We start from the raw sequence: 16,245 nt of genomic DNA, 5'->3' as shown, positions 1-16,245 counted from the left end.
CATAATTTATAGCCCCCCACCCCCCACCCCACCCCTTTTTTCCCTCTTGCACACAGACACACACCCATTCATAAACTACCCACTGCACAACACAGAAATCTACAGTAGCCCCCATGCCTAGATAATGAGAATCATGTTTAATTTTTTTTTAATTCCTTTGGATTTCCCAAATGGGTTAGAAATGTTCATGCTGTGAACTAATAAAGGGAACGAAGCCTCACTTGGAGCAGAGTTTCTAAAATAACAAGCAGCAAGCGAGGTAATTTAAGAGTCACGGTTCTGTCTCAAAGTCTGTTGCGATGGTGAAAATGGACTGAAAGAATGGTCTGGGACTTGTAGGAGCGAGCGCTGTCTCAGATCCAGGTCCTTGTTGTTGTGATTGGCTGCGTAGAGGTGACTGGAGAGCACGTGCGAAGTCCTGGCACAGCGTGTCTGGCAGAAGGCACTAAGTGGGTGTCTCTGGTATTCTGACCTGTACACAGTCAGAGATGGGAGGTGTGACTGCTGCTTATCGAAATGGTGATTTGTGGACCGTGGTGGGCCAAAGTTGGTTGGAAAGGCTGCGAAGGAAGAGAAAGTTAACTGCCATGTTACTGCAGCCATTAATTACACTGGTGACTGATTTGGAACAATAAAAGGCATTAGAGGCCACCTGGAGTTAATTGTACATGGATATAACTGCTCATACGTTTGTTCCATACTAAATTTAATGCACTGTATTTGTGCTGCATTCATATCCCTGGCAACTGAAAGGTGCAATATACTGTATGATGTCCTGAATACAGTCTGTCCCTGCTGATAATGGTGGCATGGCACTTCAGACTGTGGTCTTACCAGAAGTTGGTCGGTCAGACCTCTCAGCTTGCCATGTGAAGTTGTCTGGGTGCCAGGGTCGCAGAGTAGGCAGAGAATTTGAGCTCTTATGCCCATAACTTTCTCCATACTGTGTGACCAAGTAATGTGAAGATGGCAGGTCAGAGTGGGCGAACAGCATCTTGGATGGAAGCCCCTGGATAAAAGTACACAGAAATCTTGGCATAGCCTGTATTGGCCATCACTAGATTAAGATACAGAGGCCATGACTTGTTCTTTTTCAACAATCTTCAGGAGCCTCCCCATGTGGCAGCAGCAAATGGCTCTAACTAGCCTTAAAGTGCTCAGCAGGAGTGATGATTTTACACATTTTTCATGACTGCTGAGTCTGACCAGAAACTTGCTTTCATAAAGGGTTTTATCACAGGTCTTTATCTTGGCCATCAATATTATGCAAAAGTGTCCACAATCTGGAAAAGAAACCCCTGACTTGCAGGGTTGTGACAGGCATTCAATTGGTATTAATGCCATGAATGAGCAGTTAAAGACTGACCTCAGCTCTCAGCAGGGCAGATCTTCTCTCAGAGACGTCTGGCTTGAAGTCACAGTGGGGCCCATAGTCTGTGCAACTGGTGCTGTTGGCTATCATTGGCTTCTGAGTGAACTGTGTTGGATGGAATAAACAGACATCGTGCAGAGTGAGAAAGTGTGTGTGTGTGTTTTGGGGAGGGGGTGTACAGGGACTTGAGCAATGAGCCCAGCACAAGGATCAGCAAAGCTCACACTTTGCTATCGATCCGCACTGTTGTACAGTATTTCTGAAGTCATTTCTCCTCTCAAATCCTGAACCAGCAGCCCGTGGCCGAAACTCACGTCAATGTAATTAGTCTCCGGCTCTAGCCTCTCCCACCAGGAGGCTGTGCTGATGTAGCTGAACTGAGGCCGCCTAATCACTTTGCTATAGATTTGCCTACCGACTGAGGACCTACAAAACCCTTGGCAGCCTGCCACTTCTGTGGTATTATGTTTTGCATGGAAAGCTATACTCCGTGTTCACATATCCAGTAGAAGTTGTACAGTACTTCGAGATCAGATCTCAGTACTTGACATTTAGGAATATATCATATTTTGGAGCAGCAGATCAAAATACAATAAGCAGCTAGCAGACAAATTGCCTACCTGAAGTCTTTCTTCAGCCCAGTTGCCCACCAGCACTTTATTTCCATACTTCTGCTCTATCCTCCATCCTGGCAGAGCCCATTTATCCTGTGCCATGACTTTAGTCCGGTTCATACTTCAACCGGTGTCAAACAAACTCAACCAGGGAAATCTGGAGCCTCAGAGTTAGAGTAAGGTTAGCTAGTCAAACAGACAGATGTACTGTGTATTTACCTGACCCTGTAATGGCATAGGCAGTGGAGGGGAAATGGAGCTCGGTTGCCATGGATACAGCAAACACTGTAGGGAAGACAAGCAGATATCCTGGAAGCAAACGGGAGACGTCTTACATCTTTGTTAAAGGGAAATGCATTCCATAAAGCTAGGGCATGACATTTACTTGGAGCTGTATGCTCTATATGGTGCCAGGAACAGTTTGAGGGCTTTCTGAAATAAAACAGGTTTTGTTCATTATATTTATTATATATTTTTATAATGGTAATGATAAAAAAAAGTGGAGACAGGCTTGTTTATTAAAATGCAAGTGCAAGTTTATTGTATGATCCTCTTTACGATCTTCACAGTGTTTTTACATACTCAACGGCACTATTCACAACGTATACTGCAGAGGGAAAGGAGAGCCATCCCTGGTTAAAGAAGCTAATCATACCATGAAAACCGTCAATCACATGTTCCCAGGTGACATCTTTTCCCAAGTCCAGCAGTCGCTTCCTATAAAGAATCCCATCATCCCGCAGGACGTCGTACTCGCAGGTTAGGATGAAGGTTGGCGGGGTTTTCCGAATGACGTCATCGTCTGCCAGTAAAGGTGAGACCTCAGCTTCCAAACCAGCCTTAACCTCGTGATACACTGCCCCATCATAATCTGGGGCTGGGGGTTCGGAGAAACCTCGCTCGAAGCACTCGGGAGGTAAGTTGGAAGGGGAGAGCCAGTCTTTGAAGCGCGGCCTGAGCTCGGTGGGGACGTGGATTCCGTCCAGCACTTCCTGGCACAGGGACATGTCTCCATTGAGGTACTGCAGGAAGTAGAATGCCATCCGGCCACGAAACAATATGGGCACAGCGTGATTTTGTTGGTATGAGGGCAGGTTGAAATCTGCCATCTGCAAGGCTGGGTAGACGAGGAGCTGAGCACAGGGGGACGGCAGATGCCGATCCTCTCTCCTCGCCAGCCTTTGGCACAGCGCTGCTGCCAGGTTAGCCCCAGTGCTGTCCCCTCCGACTGCCACTCTGCGAGAGTCCACGCTGAACTCTGTCTCAGCCACAGACAGGAAGTGACACGTTGCTGTCTCACAATCATCCAGCTGAGCAGGGTACCTGTGCTCAGGGGCTAATCGGTACCTAAGAGAGGTGAGAGGGGAGACAGCGGGATAGTACACTAAACTGTAGCCACATGCTAGACTAAATAGACTTTGAATATTTATGTGGAGTGCAGGAAAAGTTTAGATACCCAACAGAGATCACAGTTGTGTTAGATTCTTTGGCGATGTGCCGACAGACTTCATCAACAGAATCTGTTTGGGATTAGCAGGACTCTGTTAGCAAGCGGTACTTGGGTCTCTGGTATTAGAAGAAACCAAAACCACAGACAGAACGTGACAATTTATTATGTCTATGCTGATCTCATTTGTTCTTGTTCAGAAAGTATATTCAGGGTTATCCCTGCCACAGATTAAAGAACAATACTGTATTTTAACAAATTGCTCCAGTCACCGTTAAGCGTGGACATAGACAGCATAACCTACGCATGTAGCCTAGGTTGTTGTCAGCCATGCATACTTGTGTGCTCATCAGTCAGGTTCAATGGGGAGATTTACATCAGGCTATGCCTTTAGTGTCTGCGTTGAGGCTGCATTGATGCTGTAGCCATGGTGTCAAATTCATGCACAAACATAAACAATGCATAAGACTGCAGATTGACTTAACTTTCAAAAAGTATTTTTGGCAGTTTGAATTCAGTTTAAATGATGAATTGTCGATGGACTGCATTTTTACTTCATTCTACTTGAGTAAAGGTTCGAACATTGCATACCTATACTGCCCATTACCCATCCGCCGCCATGGAAATACACAAGGCCTCTCCTCAAGCCACTGCACTCAGTGGTGGGTTCGTAGAGTCGCACTGGCACCTCAGAAAACTTCATGTCCTTCACTCGCAGACCAGTGGGAACTTGTTTTACACGAGTCAGAAAACAGGCAACAAACCATCGAATGAAGCTGACCTGATGGCAAATGCCCAGGCGGTATAGGATTCGACCCTGGCAGGAGAGAGAACGCAGACTAACAACGAATGGCAGACAAGGTTATGAACAAATAAACTAAATGCTCTTGATGGGTAAAGTCAAAGTGAAGGTTACTCCGTCTGAGAGACCATATTTACTGTGACAACATCAAAGAAAGGGAAACACGTGGCTGTGTGTCTTTGCACCTTTGGTAGACGTGATTTCTTATCTAAAATTTCTCTGATCTTAGCTTTATCAGGTATTGGAGAACAAACCAAGGACAAACACGTGCAGCCTGAAATAGTAGAGTTAATCCTTTTTGTCTCCAAGGGAGGTATAATAAGAAACAGATTCAGTAACATGCAAGAAACATGAAATAATAAGCACTAACACCCCCACAGATACTGATACTCACCACAATCGCCATGCCAACAAACAAGCCGTGAACCATGTGCAATTTCCCACTATTTGCTACCCCACGAGGAATGTCTGAATTCATCAGCTCAGAGTACACAAGTCCAATTACGAGAAGGAGGAAGGCTGCAACAAGAGCAGCGAAGCCAATTATTAAAATTGCCGAGCCAATGTCCATGGTGTTGCTGGTCGGCTCTGCTGAAGGTAAGTCATTAGGAGTAAATGTTTTATCTACCTGCATTCAGCCTCCTTTCACCCCTCCCACATCCGCCTACAATGCATTCTGACCTTGGTTCTGTTTAATGACATTTTTAGCTGCCTGTTGGCCAGGAAGAAGATAATTATATCCTTCAATGTGTTTTGTGGCTGTGTAGTCACGCTAATTACACGTTTCCCAAAGAAACCACTTTGTTCCACCGAGGAGCAAAATATTTGCATGTAAATATAAAGGTTTTTTTGATTACTCATACTATAGTGCAAACTATAGTGCAACCCTTGCAAAACCTCGTACACACATCTCGCAGATACTTTATGTTTGTGATGTTTTCTTTCCAGCGTTCTTTCATCCTCTGCGTGCAGAGGAAAGCTCTTCTGCTTTCACACACATGCAGTGTAGAGACAGTGGCAGTTTTCTTGTCTGTAGTCTATAGGAAGAGAATGTTCAGAGATGCTCCCCCACCCCCCCTTCCCCAATGAAGACACCATCATCTGAACTTTCCCGGCTGATCTGTAGATGGCAGTGATAGCATGAGTATAAATAAGCTGCACTTTTTGAAACATACTTTATTTACATTTTCAAAATTTGCATGCAGCCAAAACCTATTTACCACTCACATAAATACATTTTGTGAGATTTTTTTTCTTTCTTGCAAAACTCAACTTCAGTTCCTCTGAGAATACTTTTTCTCAATTATAAGCTTCAGATGCATCTTGACTTTGGCTTTGGGTTCATATATAAATATATATATAAATGGGAAATTTCCAAAAGGAAGACAGCATCTGGAGTCATGTTGTCTTGGAGTTTTCAGCAGCCCCCGAGAGCCCCTCTGCCTTCCCCTAAGTAGCTGAGCCCAACACAAAGCAGCCATTGTGAGTCTGCTCTTTAAACCCATCCCAGTTGCTGAGAGAGCCCTGCATTCAGCGATACCCAGGAAAAATCACAGTGCCAGGGCCAAACATCACAGACTGGAATCTTGTCTGAGGCCCACTGACTCATAGGATTTGTTTTGGAGGTATTCATGCACTTTTCTGTTTGTCATTCAGCCAAGCTCCTGAACCCGGGCTGACCCAGTAATTTCTAAATTGCACTGTCGCACAGAGGAAGATATGCGCAGCTTCACAAACACTGATAACCGCAACGAATCAATCAGTTAATGTGGATTTACAGTCAGAGAACGCTGCAAGTTTTTTGGGACAGGCTAATGTCCGTACAGTCGTGCAAAACATAATATTTTTATACAACTCGAGGCCGACAGTTGACCTTAATTTAAGCATCTTGACCTTATTTAGGCTGGAGATAGCAGACATCCATCTATTTGTCTGTCTCTGTCAGGTTTGTTTGTGCTGGTTTAGCTGATCTTTTGTTTGTTTGCTTGATTGTTTGTTTAACTTAATTGACCAGGCTGGTGGTCTAATGGAAGTTGATTCAGTCATTTTTTTTTATGAAATTCTTGGCCAGTACTCTCTATATACGAATATGCATGTGTTGCACTGACTAACTAACTGTCAGTGAACCCCGCGATTGCAACATCATTGTTATTGTGTGCGTTATGTAACGAGGTTAAGTTCGGGTCAGTGGAATTATGAAGTTAAACTTTCCCAAAAGAGACTTGGCACCCACCTGGGACACAGTGGGGCGACCGCTGGAGGAGGTGGGTGGGGGGTGGGGGGGGGGTGTGTGTGGGGGTGGGGGGCGGACCGCAAATTGAGAACCACCGCCGTAGCCACACGAAGGGGGTGGGGAAGAGGCAAGTACGCAACCAGTCAGGGGCAGACGGGCACTCACTGGAGCACAAATATTCATCCCCACTTAACATGTCAATCAGGATTAATGCCCTCACAAACCACCCCTCTAGGTTCATCCAGGTCCTTTTCACTGACAGAGGTACCGAAGCCAGGGCAGAGGCGGTGATATAAAAAGGCAGGACAGGACAGGAACACAACACCAAAAGCCCAGCGGTTTCAGTAGCGCGCACCACGGAGCGTCGCCTGGACTTGTGCTTCACGTCTCCACCGGTGGTTGACAGGCGCAATGAGTGATCACTCAAACATTTCGAGAGTCTGATGCACTAAGATGTCCGAGCTCCCCGAAGCCGCACGGTTCTGCGTTTTCGGCATTCGTTCGCCCGCGGATTACCACTCATGCGACACTCTGTGAGGCTGCACATGATACTGTTTGCATGCGGATAAACTTGCGGGGGCCGAGCAAAAGTCGCCGTTTCTGCACTCTGCGCTCGCCAGTCGGGAGGACGTCGGCAGCAGTGCACGCACAACTTGCAGCGTAAACATTTGTACTCGTCCGCTGCCACACTGAGCACTTTTCCCCGAGATGGAGCTGAAGAGCGCGTGTCGCATGTTGCTTTTCCCGGTACAAATGCTCTATTATATAGCCCGAGCGAGTTTGTTTTCGCTGTTGCCAAGCAGGAGGAAGGACCTGACCAAGGAGGTGGTATTGATCACTGGTGGAGGACGCGGCATCGGTCGACACCTGGCCAAAGAGTTTGCCAAGCAGGGGGCCAGAAAGGTAATTGGACAACTTGTTGCACACACACTGCTCCCTTCCACCCTCTCCCAAAAAAAGAAAGAAACGGATTAGCAGATAATTGAAGTTATTTTCCAAGCAAGTACTTTTGGCTGTTCGTTTGATGCTGTTAGTTGCTCTTTGTGTCAAAAACAGGCATAGTAGGAGAGCAGGCTGAATCCACCCACACACCCTTCCTCCTCCTCCTCCTCCTGCCTCAGGTAGCCCGCGGTGTTGTCTACCCTACCCCAAGTGTATTGTTGTTCCGCTGTTGTATGAAAGCAGAGATCATGACCTCTAAGAAGTAGCACAGTTGGTCCAGTGAGACTGGAGACACTGCCCTCAATTTTGGTTCAAGTATTGCACAACCGCTTAGGTCAACCAGAGGGCAGGTCTGTGCAGCATTCGTGGCTGAATGATATGATTAAGCGTGGTACTGAGCTGACATTCATTTTGCGGGAGATTCGGGGAGGTTACGGTGTGACTGACATATCGAGAAAGTGCATTATCAGAAGTTTTAGCCTGTGATGGAGGCACTGGCCGCAGGCATGCGGGTGTGCAGGAGGTGGGGGTGGTTTATGCACAAAGCCTCCCTGAAACTGCTTCAAAGCTATCCACATAATAACAACCCTGCTATTACCTATTATAGTTTCTTGCCTTTTTTTTGCAGGGTTTGCGCTGTTGTAAAATCTGCCAACATATCACAACAAAAGGCTCGGTAATGCGTCTAATAAAAGCCAGATTAGGTTTTGTTCTCAAGTGCAGCGTGAGGACACGGGATGCCTTTTTATGGAGTTTATGCAAAGCAAAATGAACACAGTAAAAAGGGATGCAGGGGAACAGATTGCATTGCATTGGCAACTGTAAGTCATTACTGTAAATAAAGTGCAGTGTAATCGGATTCAGATATTCCTCAGAGGGAGTACCTGCTGGTCGAATCTGTCATATATGGCACCGGTGAATCATCCACCGACTCCCCCCACCCCACCCCAAGCACGCACAATCTCTCACACCCCAGCACGGAGCTGCCCCCTGGGCCCGAATTGCCCCGGTGTCTACATAAGGTGTCCCTCATCCCTGCAGGTCAGGCTAACCTTCTTCATAATTTCCAGCTGTGCCTGTTGCCTGCCAGTCTGCTGGGTGAACATTACACAGCTGAGTGCCTGATGAGTCGCCGGTGTCCCCTTAGCAGTAATGTGTTAATACAGAGCGACTCTATTTTTGATCACATCAGATGGGAGGGATCATTACACATGGAGGAAAATGGTGGTAATTTCCACCCACACTGAGCAGCCCGGCTGAAAGCTCCGGGTTGTAATTATCTGTACGTGTGTGACACGGACGCCACAACTCGGATGCTCTCTTAAGATGCAATTTTAGCAGCTTGAAAACATTGCTAAAAGCTCAATGAAACACTAACTGCCTCCTTCTGTCTTTCAATGCCATCTCCTTGGGGAATGAGCAAGAAGAAACCAGTAGGTTTTAAAAGCTTTACTTTGCAGCTGCACAACAAAGGATGTCACCATGCTTTTCAGCACCCCATTGTTGGGTGTTATCAAGGTGTGAAGGCTTTGAAAACAACACCTGTGGTAATGCGTATGACAATTACTCCCTGCCTGAAGAGATGCTAAAAGGAAATAGGACGGTAATTATGAATAGGCTAACCTCTATGAACTTGCGCTCACCCCAGTTTGAGCCCCTTTGTGACCGGCAAGCGGAATTTCCTTTTCCCCTCCGCTCAAGCTTTGGTGTTTTCACGGTGTGAGGAAGCCTAACTTCAGTGTTGATGAAAGAATTCGCTGAGATGAAGCGCCAGAGACTCCAGAGGGGAGCCAGGTCTACTTGCGTGCTGTTAGTGGGGAACCGTGGCAGAGTGCAGCTCTGAAATAATAAACCAGAGCAAAGTATTTTCCAAAAAAAAAAAAAGCTTCCAATAGCACGGCGAGAGGGCTTTCGGAACAATCTCGGCGAATAGTTGACAACTTCAAAGTGTATGTTTATTCAAAGCTCCTTTTACAGTATCCTACCAGCAGCACCAACTCTGGGAGAAAATATTTGCGGACAGCTTTGCTTTTCTTTATGCGGATGTTAGCGTTACATAAATAGATCTGTGCGAGGAAGATGAACCAAGCCGAGTCACTGACAACAGGTTTGTGTGGGTGTGCTTGTATTGCGCTGGAGGCGGGAAGCACACCACTCCCAGCTGGGTATTGCCCTGCAACTGACCTTGCTGTCTCCGCAGTAATTAGACAGCGGCAGGCGACTGCCTCCTGAACTCCTGCTGCCCCCTCTGTGTGCCGCCTCTCTGCTGGCCCATACAATGGGTGTGAAAAGAAGGGTTCATACCCACCCATACATTCAGACCTGAGAGATAGAGTATCAGTGTAATTCAGCTGCAGCTACTGGGGACACCGAGACGCACACCTCTGCCTGTATTGAGTGACATCTCCGCTGTCTCTCTCCGTGGGTCTTGTTTCAAGCTTTGCAACATTAATTTGTTGATTAGAGAGTGTTTGCTTACAGCACATGTTTATGTTAAGTCTTGTTAGGCATGCTTGGTTAGAACAATCAACGGTCTGTCACCAATAGCGAACGGGGCCATTGCAAGGTCAATTAGAAACAGTTTTCTTACCATTTATATCCAGATAGCAATTTGGCCAGCCCTCGTTTGCTCCCGGGTTCCTGTGTGTTGTGACTGGTGATAAACCTAATGAATTAAATAACATTTGAACAGGAGAGCCCAGTTTTTAAGTGCTGACTTTTAATGAGAACTGTCAGCTTTGTTTGCCTGGCTCAAATCCTATTAAAAGCTTTCAGTTATTTATCAAGACCTGTCTGCCTTTACTGATTACTCAAATGGGCTTGCAAATGAAGCAAACAAAAAAGACCCCAATCAAAAGCAACTCAAGCCGGGGCCGTTCACAGAGGGAGGCGAAGCCTGATTGCTCCAGATCTGATAGAGAAATAAAGAACACATTCCACACCGTAATCTTTGACGTCCAAAGAACATTACAGTGTCCGTGTTAAGGTCTGATTTAACCGAATATTACTCTTGGAATGTGTTGCTACGTGTTCATATATAATGATCTTAAGTGACTTAAATGATTCAAGACCTCAAAGACCGATAAATCAATGTAAATCCATCTGACCTACTGACTAAATGAGTGTTTACACATCAACACTGGCGCAAAACAATGGGACGGACGGGCTGAACTGTGGGCTAACAGACAGACATGCTCTCCTTTGTGTGTGCATACACACACTGTCTCTGACTCTCAAATACACAAGATCACTTTCCAGAGGACTTTTTGCTCAAATATTAACCTTGGTCACGGGCGACCAGCCAAATCCCACACTGGCGTCCTCAGCACTTTACACACGCACTGTTTTCAGACTCCCTGACCAGAAATGACGGGGCTCATCTGCCCAACAGGCCGTGTAATCTCTTTGAGAATTTGTGTTTGAGAGATGAGGAGGGCTCACCCCCTGATTTCATTACCTTTCCCTGACCCCAAAGACTGACAGATCTAATTGCCCAATCGCTAGTCCCCCACCTCCATCCAACCCCATGTTCCCTGCTCAAATGACCGGCCTTCATTTAGTCTCCGGGTGGATGAAGAGACAATTCATTCGCGCAGCAACCCCCGAGCCTTTAATCTTGCTCGAAAACTATTTGTTGGACTGAAAATGGCCTCTCTGTTCTCTGAATGAAAAGAGCATTGCTGCTCAAAGATATCCGCAGTCTCACCAACAGGTCTTCGTGCCTGAAAAAAATGTGCAAAAGACACGTAATGTTTTTTGTTTTTAATAAAAAAAGAACCCCTTTTTTTGTTTCGCTAGGGCTTCTGGTGTGAGACTATTTCTTTCTTTTTTACTAACCTGTAAAAAATCGTTTCTTTGCCAGGTGATCTTGTGGGGCAGAACAGAAAAGTGCCTCAAAGAGACAGCTGAAGAAATCTCCCACTCTGGAACCGAGTGCCATTATTTCCTGTGTGATGTGGCCAATCGGGAGGAAGTCTACAAGCAAGCCAAGGTGGTTAGAGAGAAGGTACGCCGTCTTAACATCTACAGAAATGGCTCTACTTGCACGAGCTGAAATGTCATTTGCATACAAAAGACATCACACAGTATTTCCCTGGGATGTCTCTCTGTCTTGCATACGAGTATATTCGCAGTGAGCTGCTCTGTCTTCCATGCGGTGTATAGATTACGCTTCATCTGAAATATCTGAATACGAGCAGGGGATGTGGTTGACAGCTACGGTGCAGCACGACTTTATCGTCTCAGGAAAGCAGGCAGAAAATGCTTGAGATCTTTGACAGTTGTGTGTTTTGTCTTCTCTCATTGTTGTGCTTTTTAAGGTGGGAGATGTGACGATATTAGTGAACAACGCAGCCGTGGTCCATGGTAAAAGCCTGATGGACAGCGATGACGACGCTCTTCTGAAATCCCAACATATCAACACTATGGGACAGTTCTGGGTAAGACTTGCATAAATTGAAGCAAAGCCAGCTTGCCTGCCGACATGGGGAAATTCCTTAGAGCAGATTATCCTTATCATTTTCATATTATGATTACAGCGTTGCAGTATGTGCAGTAGGCACCACCAGACTTGTCAGTCATGACTGTTATTATGGCAGGTTAAGTGGGGTATTTCCAGATTGCCTCTTAGCCTCAGAAACTTCAGAAGGGGTTTTGAAATTTATGGCATTTTTATTTTGAATGGAGATCAAACGACTATGTCATAGGCAGACAGAAAAGCAATTATCAACTAAATAGAAATGGAAATTTAATCTGTAGTTACAGTGTGGGCTTCCCTCTCTTGTCTGTTCTTCTTTTTACTTTGCTGAATATATTTTACCTTCTGTCTCCACGGCGCCCTTCATATCTTTCCTTTTTTCTTTCCTGGTTTTAGACAACAAAAGCCCTCCTGCCCCGAATGCTGGAGCTGCAGCATGGCCACGTAGTGTGCATTAATTCCATCCTGTCCCAGTCTCCCATACCCGGAGCCATAGACTACTGCACCTCCAAGGCCTCGTCGCTTGCCTTCATGGAGAGCCTGACCCTGGGCCTGCTGGACTGTCCCGGCGTCAGCTGCACCACCGTGCTTCCCTTTCACACCAACACAGAGATGTTCCAGGGCATGAGAGTCAGGTGAGAAGGGAGAGTGGGACGGGAAGGTGCAACATCTTCACAGTTTCTTCCTTATCAAGGGATTTTGGGGAACTTCATATGTTACTGTTTTACTGTTAGCCATGCTGTCTTCAGTGGTTCTAGAGATTTCAGTGTTTTTCCTTTGGTCAGTCCAGTTTCCACATTTTGTGCATTAATATTCCCCGCATGACTTTAGAAATCCCCCAATTTTCAGTCTAGCCCTGCTGTGAGGTTGACATTTGTGGCGCGGAGGGAAATATCTTGACAACGGTTTGATGGATTGCTGTGAAATGTGATGCAGATCTTTCAAGTCCATGGGGTAAAAAAAAAAAAAAAATCTAATTTCATCTAGAGCCACCGAGAGGTTTAATTTTTTTTCTTATGCAGTCAAGAAGCTAGACACTGATGGTTACTGCAGGACCTGCACAGTGCCACAGAGTGACTTTTCCCCATACCACTGTATTGGACCTCTCTGTAGTATAAGTTTTCAGCTTTTTTGCGAGTGAGAGATTGAGAGAGTAACAGATTCTCCTTGGTCAACTCGCGCTAAAATAACAGTTGAACAAAGTGCGAAAGGAATTTGCAGCAGTCACTCATTGTTTGAATTATTCATTGATTCCTTCGTAGCTTGGTCTCCAGGGCCCTTGTGCACCAGCTGGATGTGTACATAGTCGTAAGAGTAGCCTTGATGTAAAATGCAGCTTAAGACCTATGCAGAATTATTTAGGTGTTGGACCACATATGCGTAACGCTACGCCTGAGACTGAATCTTACCCCTAGTCAGGTCTACTTGTAAAGTAAAAAGTCTGGACCAGTTTTCATTAGGGAAATAAAAATGTTGATCCACACCTGATTGAGACAGAACTTACTGAGAGAATTGGATTTTTCTTGTTTCACAGCTTTCAGTAGTTATTTTTAATCCATTTCTCTGCAAGTGTGAGTTAAGATAAGGAAAGTAACCATAGTAACGTGACATCCGCGGCAACTGTGTAGTCGCGTATCTACTACTCTGCTTATCCGTACCTAGTCCTAGTTTTATATGATGCAGACGGTATAAATATCTATCAAGGCTCTAAGAAGACTGGATGAAACTAAGTCCAACATTGGGTTTACACACAACTTTTTTATATCCAGATAGTACAACCAGCCCCTGATGGCTACGTTGAGGCTTTTAGCAATGACGCAGAACACTGAGCACTGATGCTCTGCACATTGAAGGTTAATACTGTAACAGTAGTAACAGTCAAAACATGTCAAAAACATGTAATCTACTCTCTGGCTAGCTAAAGCAGGCACCTGAAATTCTGATTTAGCTGCGCTCTAGTATTTGTTATGGAGGGCTATATATATATGTATAACTATAAACAGATTAGAAATGTTGCTCAATTCCTCCTCTGTGTCCAACAGATCACCAGTGAGTCACAGAACAACTTTTTTTTTACTTTTTCCATAGGTTCCCTCAGCTCTTTCCACCTCTCAAACCTGAGGTCGTCGCCCAGAGGACTGTTGATGCCGTCAGAGCTAATAAGGCTTTCCTCTATCTGCCCTGGACAATGCATGCCCTTGTTATTCTTAAGAGGTAAAACATACTAATTTGGCACCTGAATGGTTTTTCTTATCTCACTGCTGTAATTTAGCGCTCACACTTATCTTTCTCTCATTTATCTTTTTGCGCTCTCTAGCTTCATGCCACAAGTAGCACTTGAAGAAATCCACAAGTTTTCCGGGAGTTATACCTGCATGAACACGTTCAAAGGGAGGACATGAACCTGGATTGCACACGGCACGTGTGAGCGACCTCTACAGCTCCGGGGTGCAATGAAGGGAATATGGACCTTAAGACTTCTGAATGCGGAGAAGGCCCCATGATAGTGTGAAGACAAATACATAGGGGACATGAAAGGGTGCCGCTTCCGCAGGTAGAATTAATCGATAAACTGCGCGACGTGCCCCGGTTCCTTTCTCTGTGTGTGTGCCGGTGTGTGTTTGTGCACACGTGTGAGTGTACTGTGGTTGACTGAATGTCATTCTCACTTTGAACAGAAGCCATGCATAGGTCTGTACCAGTAGTTATTCCGGAATTTTATTTTTTGTTTGTGACACTAGTCGGTTTTTACGATTCTTTTTTTACTCTCCTTTTAACGTGTCTTTGAATCAAAACAAAGTAATAAAGTGGAGTTTTAGAATTGCACTTGCCTGTGTCTGTTGTTGATGAAAATAGAAAAGGTGAACACGTGGGAGGTACACAGTGTTCTGTGCCTAGATTTTGACTGCCGTGGCGGTGTGATAACGCCTCTGATTTATTCCGAGCATGAGATCAGTGACTATGACAGACGATGTTGTCAAAACAGAAAACAGACTCCTGAGGGGAGCATGTGGGGCATATTCTTGTTGGTTATCTGCTGTCAGAAACTGGTGCTGGGTGATAGGGTAATTCTCAATAAGTGTAATGAACTCAAAACAAATGAGTCAGGCCCTCCTCCTCTCGTGCCGAGAGGTCTTGGCCACATCCAGTGAACATGGACGAGCAGAGACTGTTGCCCTCGGCAGTTGTCTTAATGCCTTAGTCTTTAAAGTAGTTTTTATGGCCTTTTATGAAGAAGATAAAATATCGAATTTGATTTTGTTTGCTTGGCTCATGCTCACACACTCTCTGTGTCAGTAGATTAACAAAACCCCAGAGGCATATAATACAGGGGAAAATGGGACAACATGGAGCCTCTTTTTTCCAGTTTTGCATATGAATTTGAGCATGTTCCAAAACTTTAGTACAAAACGGGGAAAAGAAGCTGTGGAAAATTACAATGGTTGAGATTTATTAGTGTTTTATTCAGTATATTATTTATTTAAGAACCAGAAAAATCATGTCATAAAACTGATTTAAAAAAAAAAAAAAAAACATTGGAAGTGACATAAAAATGTCTGAAAGTGGTATTGATTTGAAAGAATAGTTTAAAAGTACTGCTCACAGAATTCTGAGCCCAGCAAAACAAATCACAGTCAGGCAACACCTAGTACAACAATGCACTGATTTAGCAGTTGGAGGTATGTAGGCTGGTGCTTGCAGCTCTTCATCTAACAGCTCACTGTGGATGTGCTTTCTTCTTTAGAAACTGATTCCATCTATCTATTGCACCAGAAATGCTTTGCTTTGCAGATTCATTTTTAATGAACAGATGTAACGTCAACGCTGATCTTGCTGACAAACACATTTTGTTTGTAAAAGTCAAGTCTTGTTTTGCCAGTCAAACGCTTTGCATTAGAAACATGTTGTGTTACCTCATTCTGTGGTAAAGAGTGACTTAAAAGATATTGGTTTGAAAGAAATTATTTGACTGGTAGAAAAATCCCAAGAGTATACGCCCCATCCCTGTGCTGAAAAACACTTTCCTTGTCTTTCCAGCAACATTTCAAAGTCCTCAGTTGTTTGTTGACCTTTAAAAGTGCAGGCTTTTTTTTTATCACAATAAATACTTTTTATTAGAATGAGTGTAAGAATAGTTGAGTCTTCAATTCAGCACACGAAGGCCCTTTTTAAGACCAAAGAGACGAACCAAACCTAAAAAGGAGCAAATTTCAAGTTTACGGCTCTGCAAAAAAATAGAGAACCATTAGGGATCACGAGCAGCAATAAAATAAATCAGATGGTTAAGAAAGGGGTTTTTACTTGTTCTCACATCACAGATGGTAGACAGTAAATCTGAACTCGTTAATGTTTAAAGA

General features: G+C 44.8%; 3 protein-coding genes across 3 annotated transcripts; 1 reads left to right on the top strand and 2 right to left on the bottom strand.

Moving 5' to 3' along the window:
* Positions 1 to 264: 264 nt before the first annotated feature.
* Positions 265 to 2,344, bottom strand: cfap107 (cilia and flagella associated protein 107). The gene is made up of 4 exons (XM_047583484.1): positions 1,993 to 2,344; positions 1,367 to 1,477; positions 835 to 1,009; positions 265 to 560 (listed from the first exon to the last, which is right to left on the bottom strand). Exons 1-4 carry the CDS (start codon positions 2,104 to 2,106, stop codon positions 265 to 267), a joined length of 696 nt encoding a protein of 231 aa, XP_047439440.1. The 5' UTR covers positions 2,107 to 2,344.
* Positions 2,345 to 2,497: 153 nt separating this feature from the next.
* aadacl4 (arylacetamide deacetylase-like 4) lies at positions 2,498 to 4,808 on the bottom strand. Its single transcript, XM_047583617.1, has 4 exons — positions 4,630 to 4,808; positions 4,025 to 4,250; positions 3,443 to 3,506; positions 2,498 to 3,333 (listed from the first exon to the last, which is right to left on the bottom strand). The coding sequence occupies exons 1-4, from the start codon at positions 4,804 to 4,806 to the stop codon at positions 2,550 to 2,552; spliced, it is 1,251 nt and encodes a 416-aa protein (XP_047439573.1). The 5' UTR covers positions 4,807 to 4,808; the 3' UTR covers positions 2,498 to 2,549.
* A 1,803-nt stretch (positions 4,809 to 6,611) lies between these two features.
* Positions 6,612 to 14,713, top strand: dhrs3b (dehydrogenase/reductase (SDR family) member 3b). Its single transcript, XM_047584207.1, has 6 exons — positions 6,612 to 7,371; positions 11,273 to 11,416; positions 11,730 to 11,849; positions 12,284 to 12,522; positions 13,976 to 14,101; positions 14,205 to 14,713. The coding sequence occupies exons 1-6, from the start codon at positions 7,177 to 7,179 to the stop codon at positions 14,287 to 14,289; spliced, it is 909 nt and encodes a 302-aa protein (XP_047440163.1). The 5' UTR covers positions 6,612 to 7,176; the 3' UTR covers positions 14,290 to 14,713.
* The last annotated feature ends 1,532 nt before the right edge of the window (positions 14,714 to 16,245 follow it).

This window comes from Mugil cephalus, chromosome 4 (genome assembly GCF_022458985.1).
Source record: "Mugil cephalus isolate CIBA_MC_2020 chromosome 4, CIBA_Mcephalus_1.1, whole genome shotgun sequence".
NCBI lineage: Eukaryota > Metazoa > Chordata > Actinopteri > Mugiliformes > Mugilidae > Mugil > Mugil cephalus.
The sequence above is the reverse complement of the archived record's forward strand: the minus strand, read 5'-3'. Positions and strand labels throughout refer to the sequence as shown.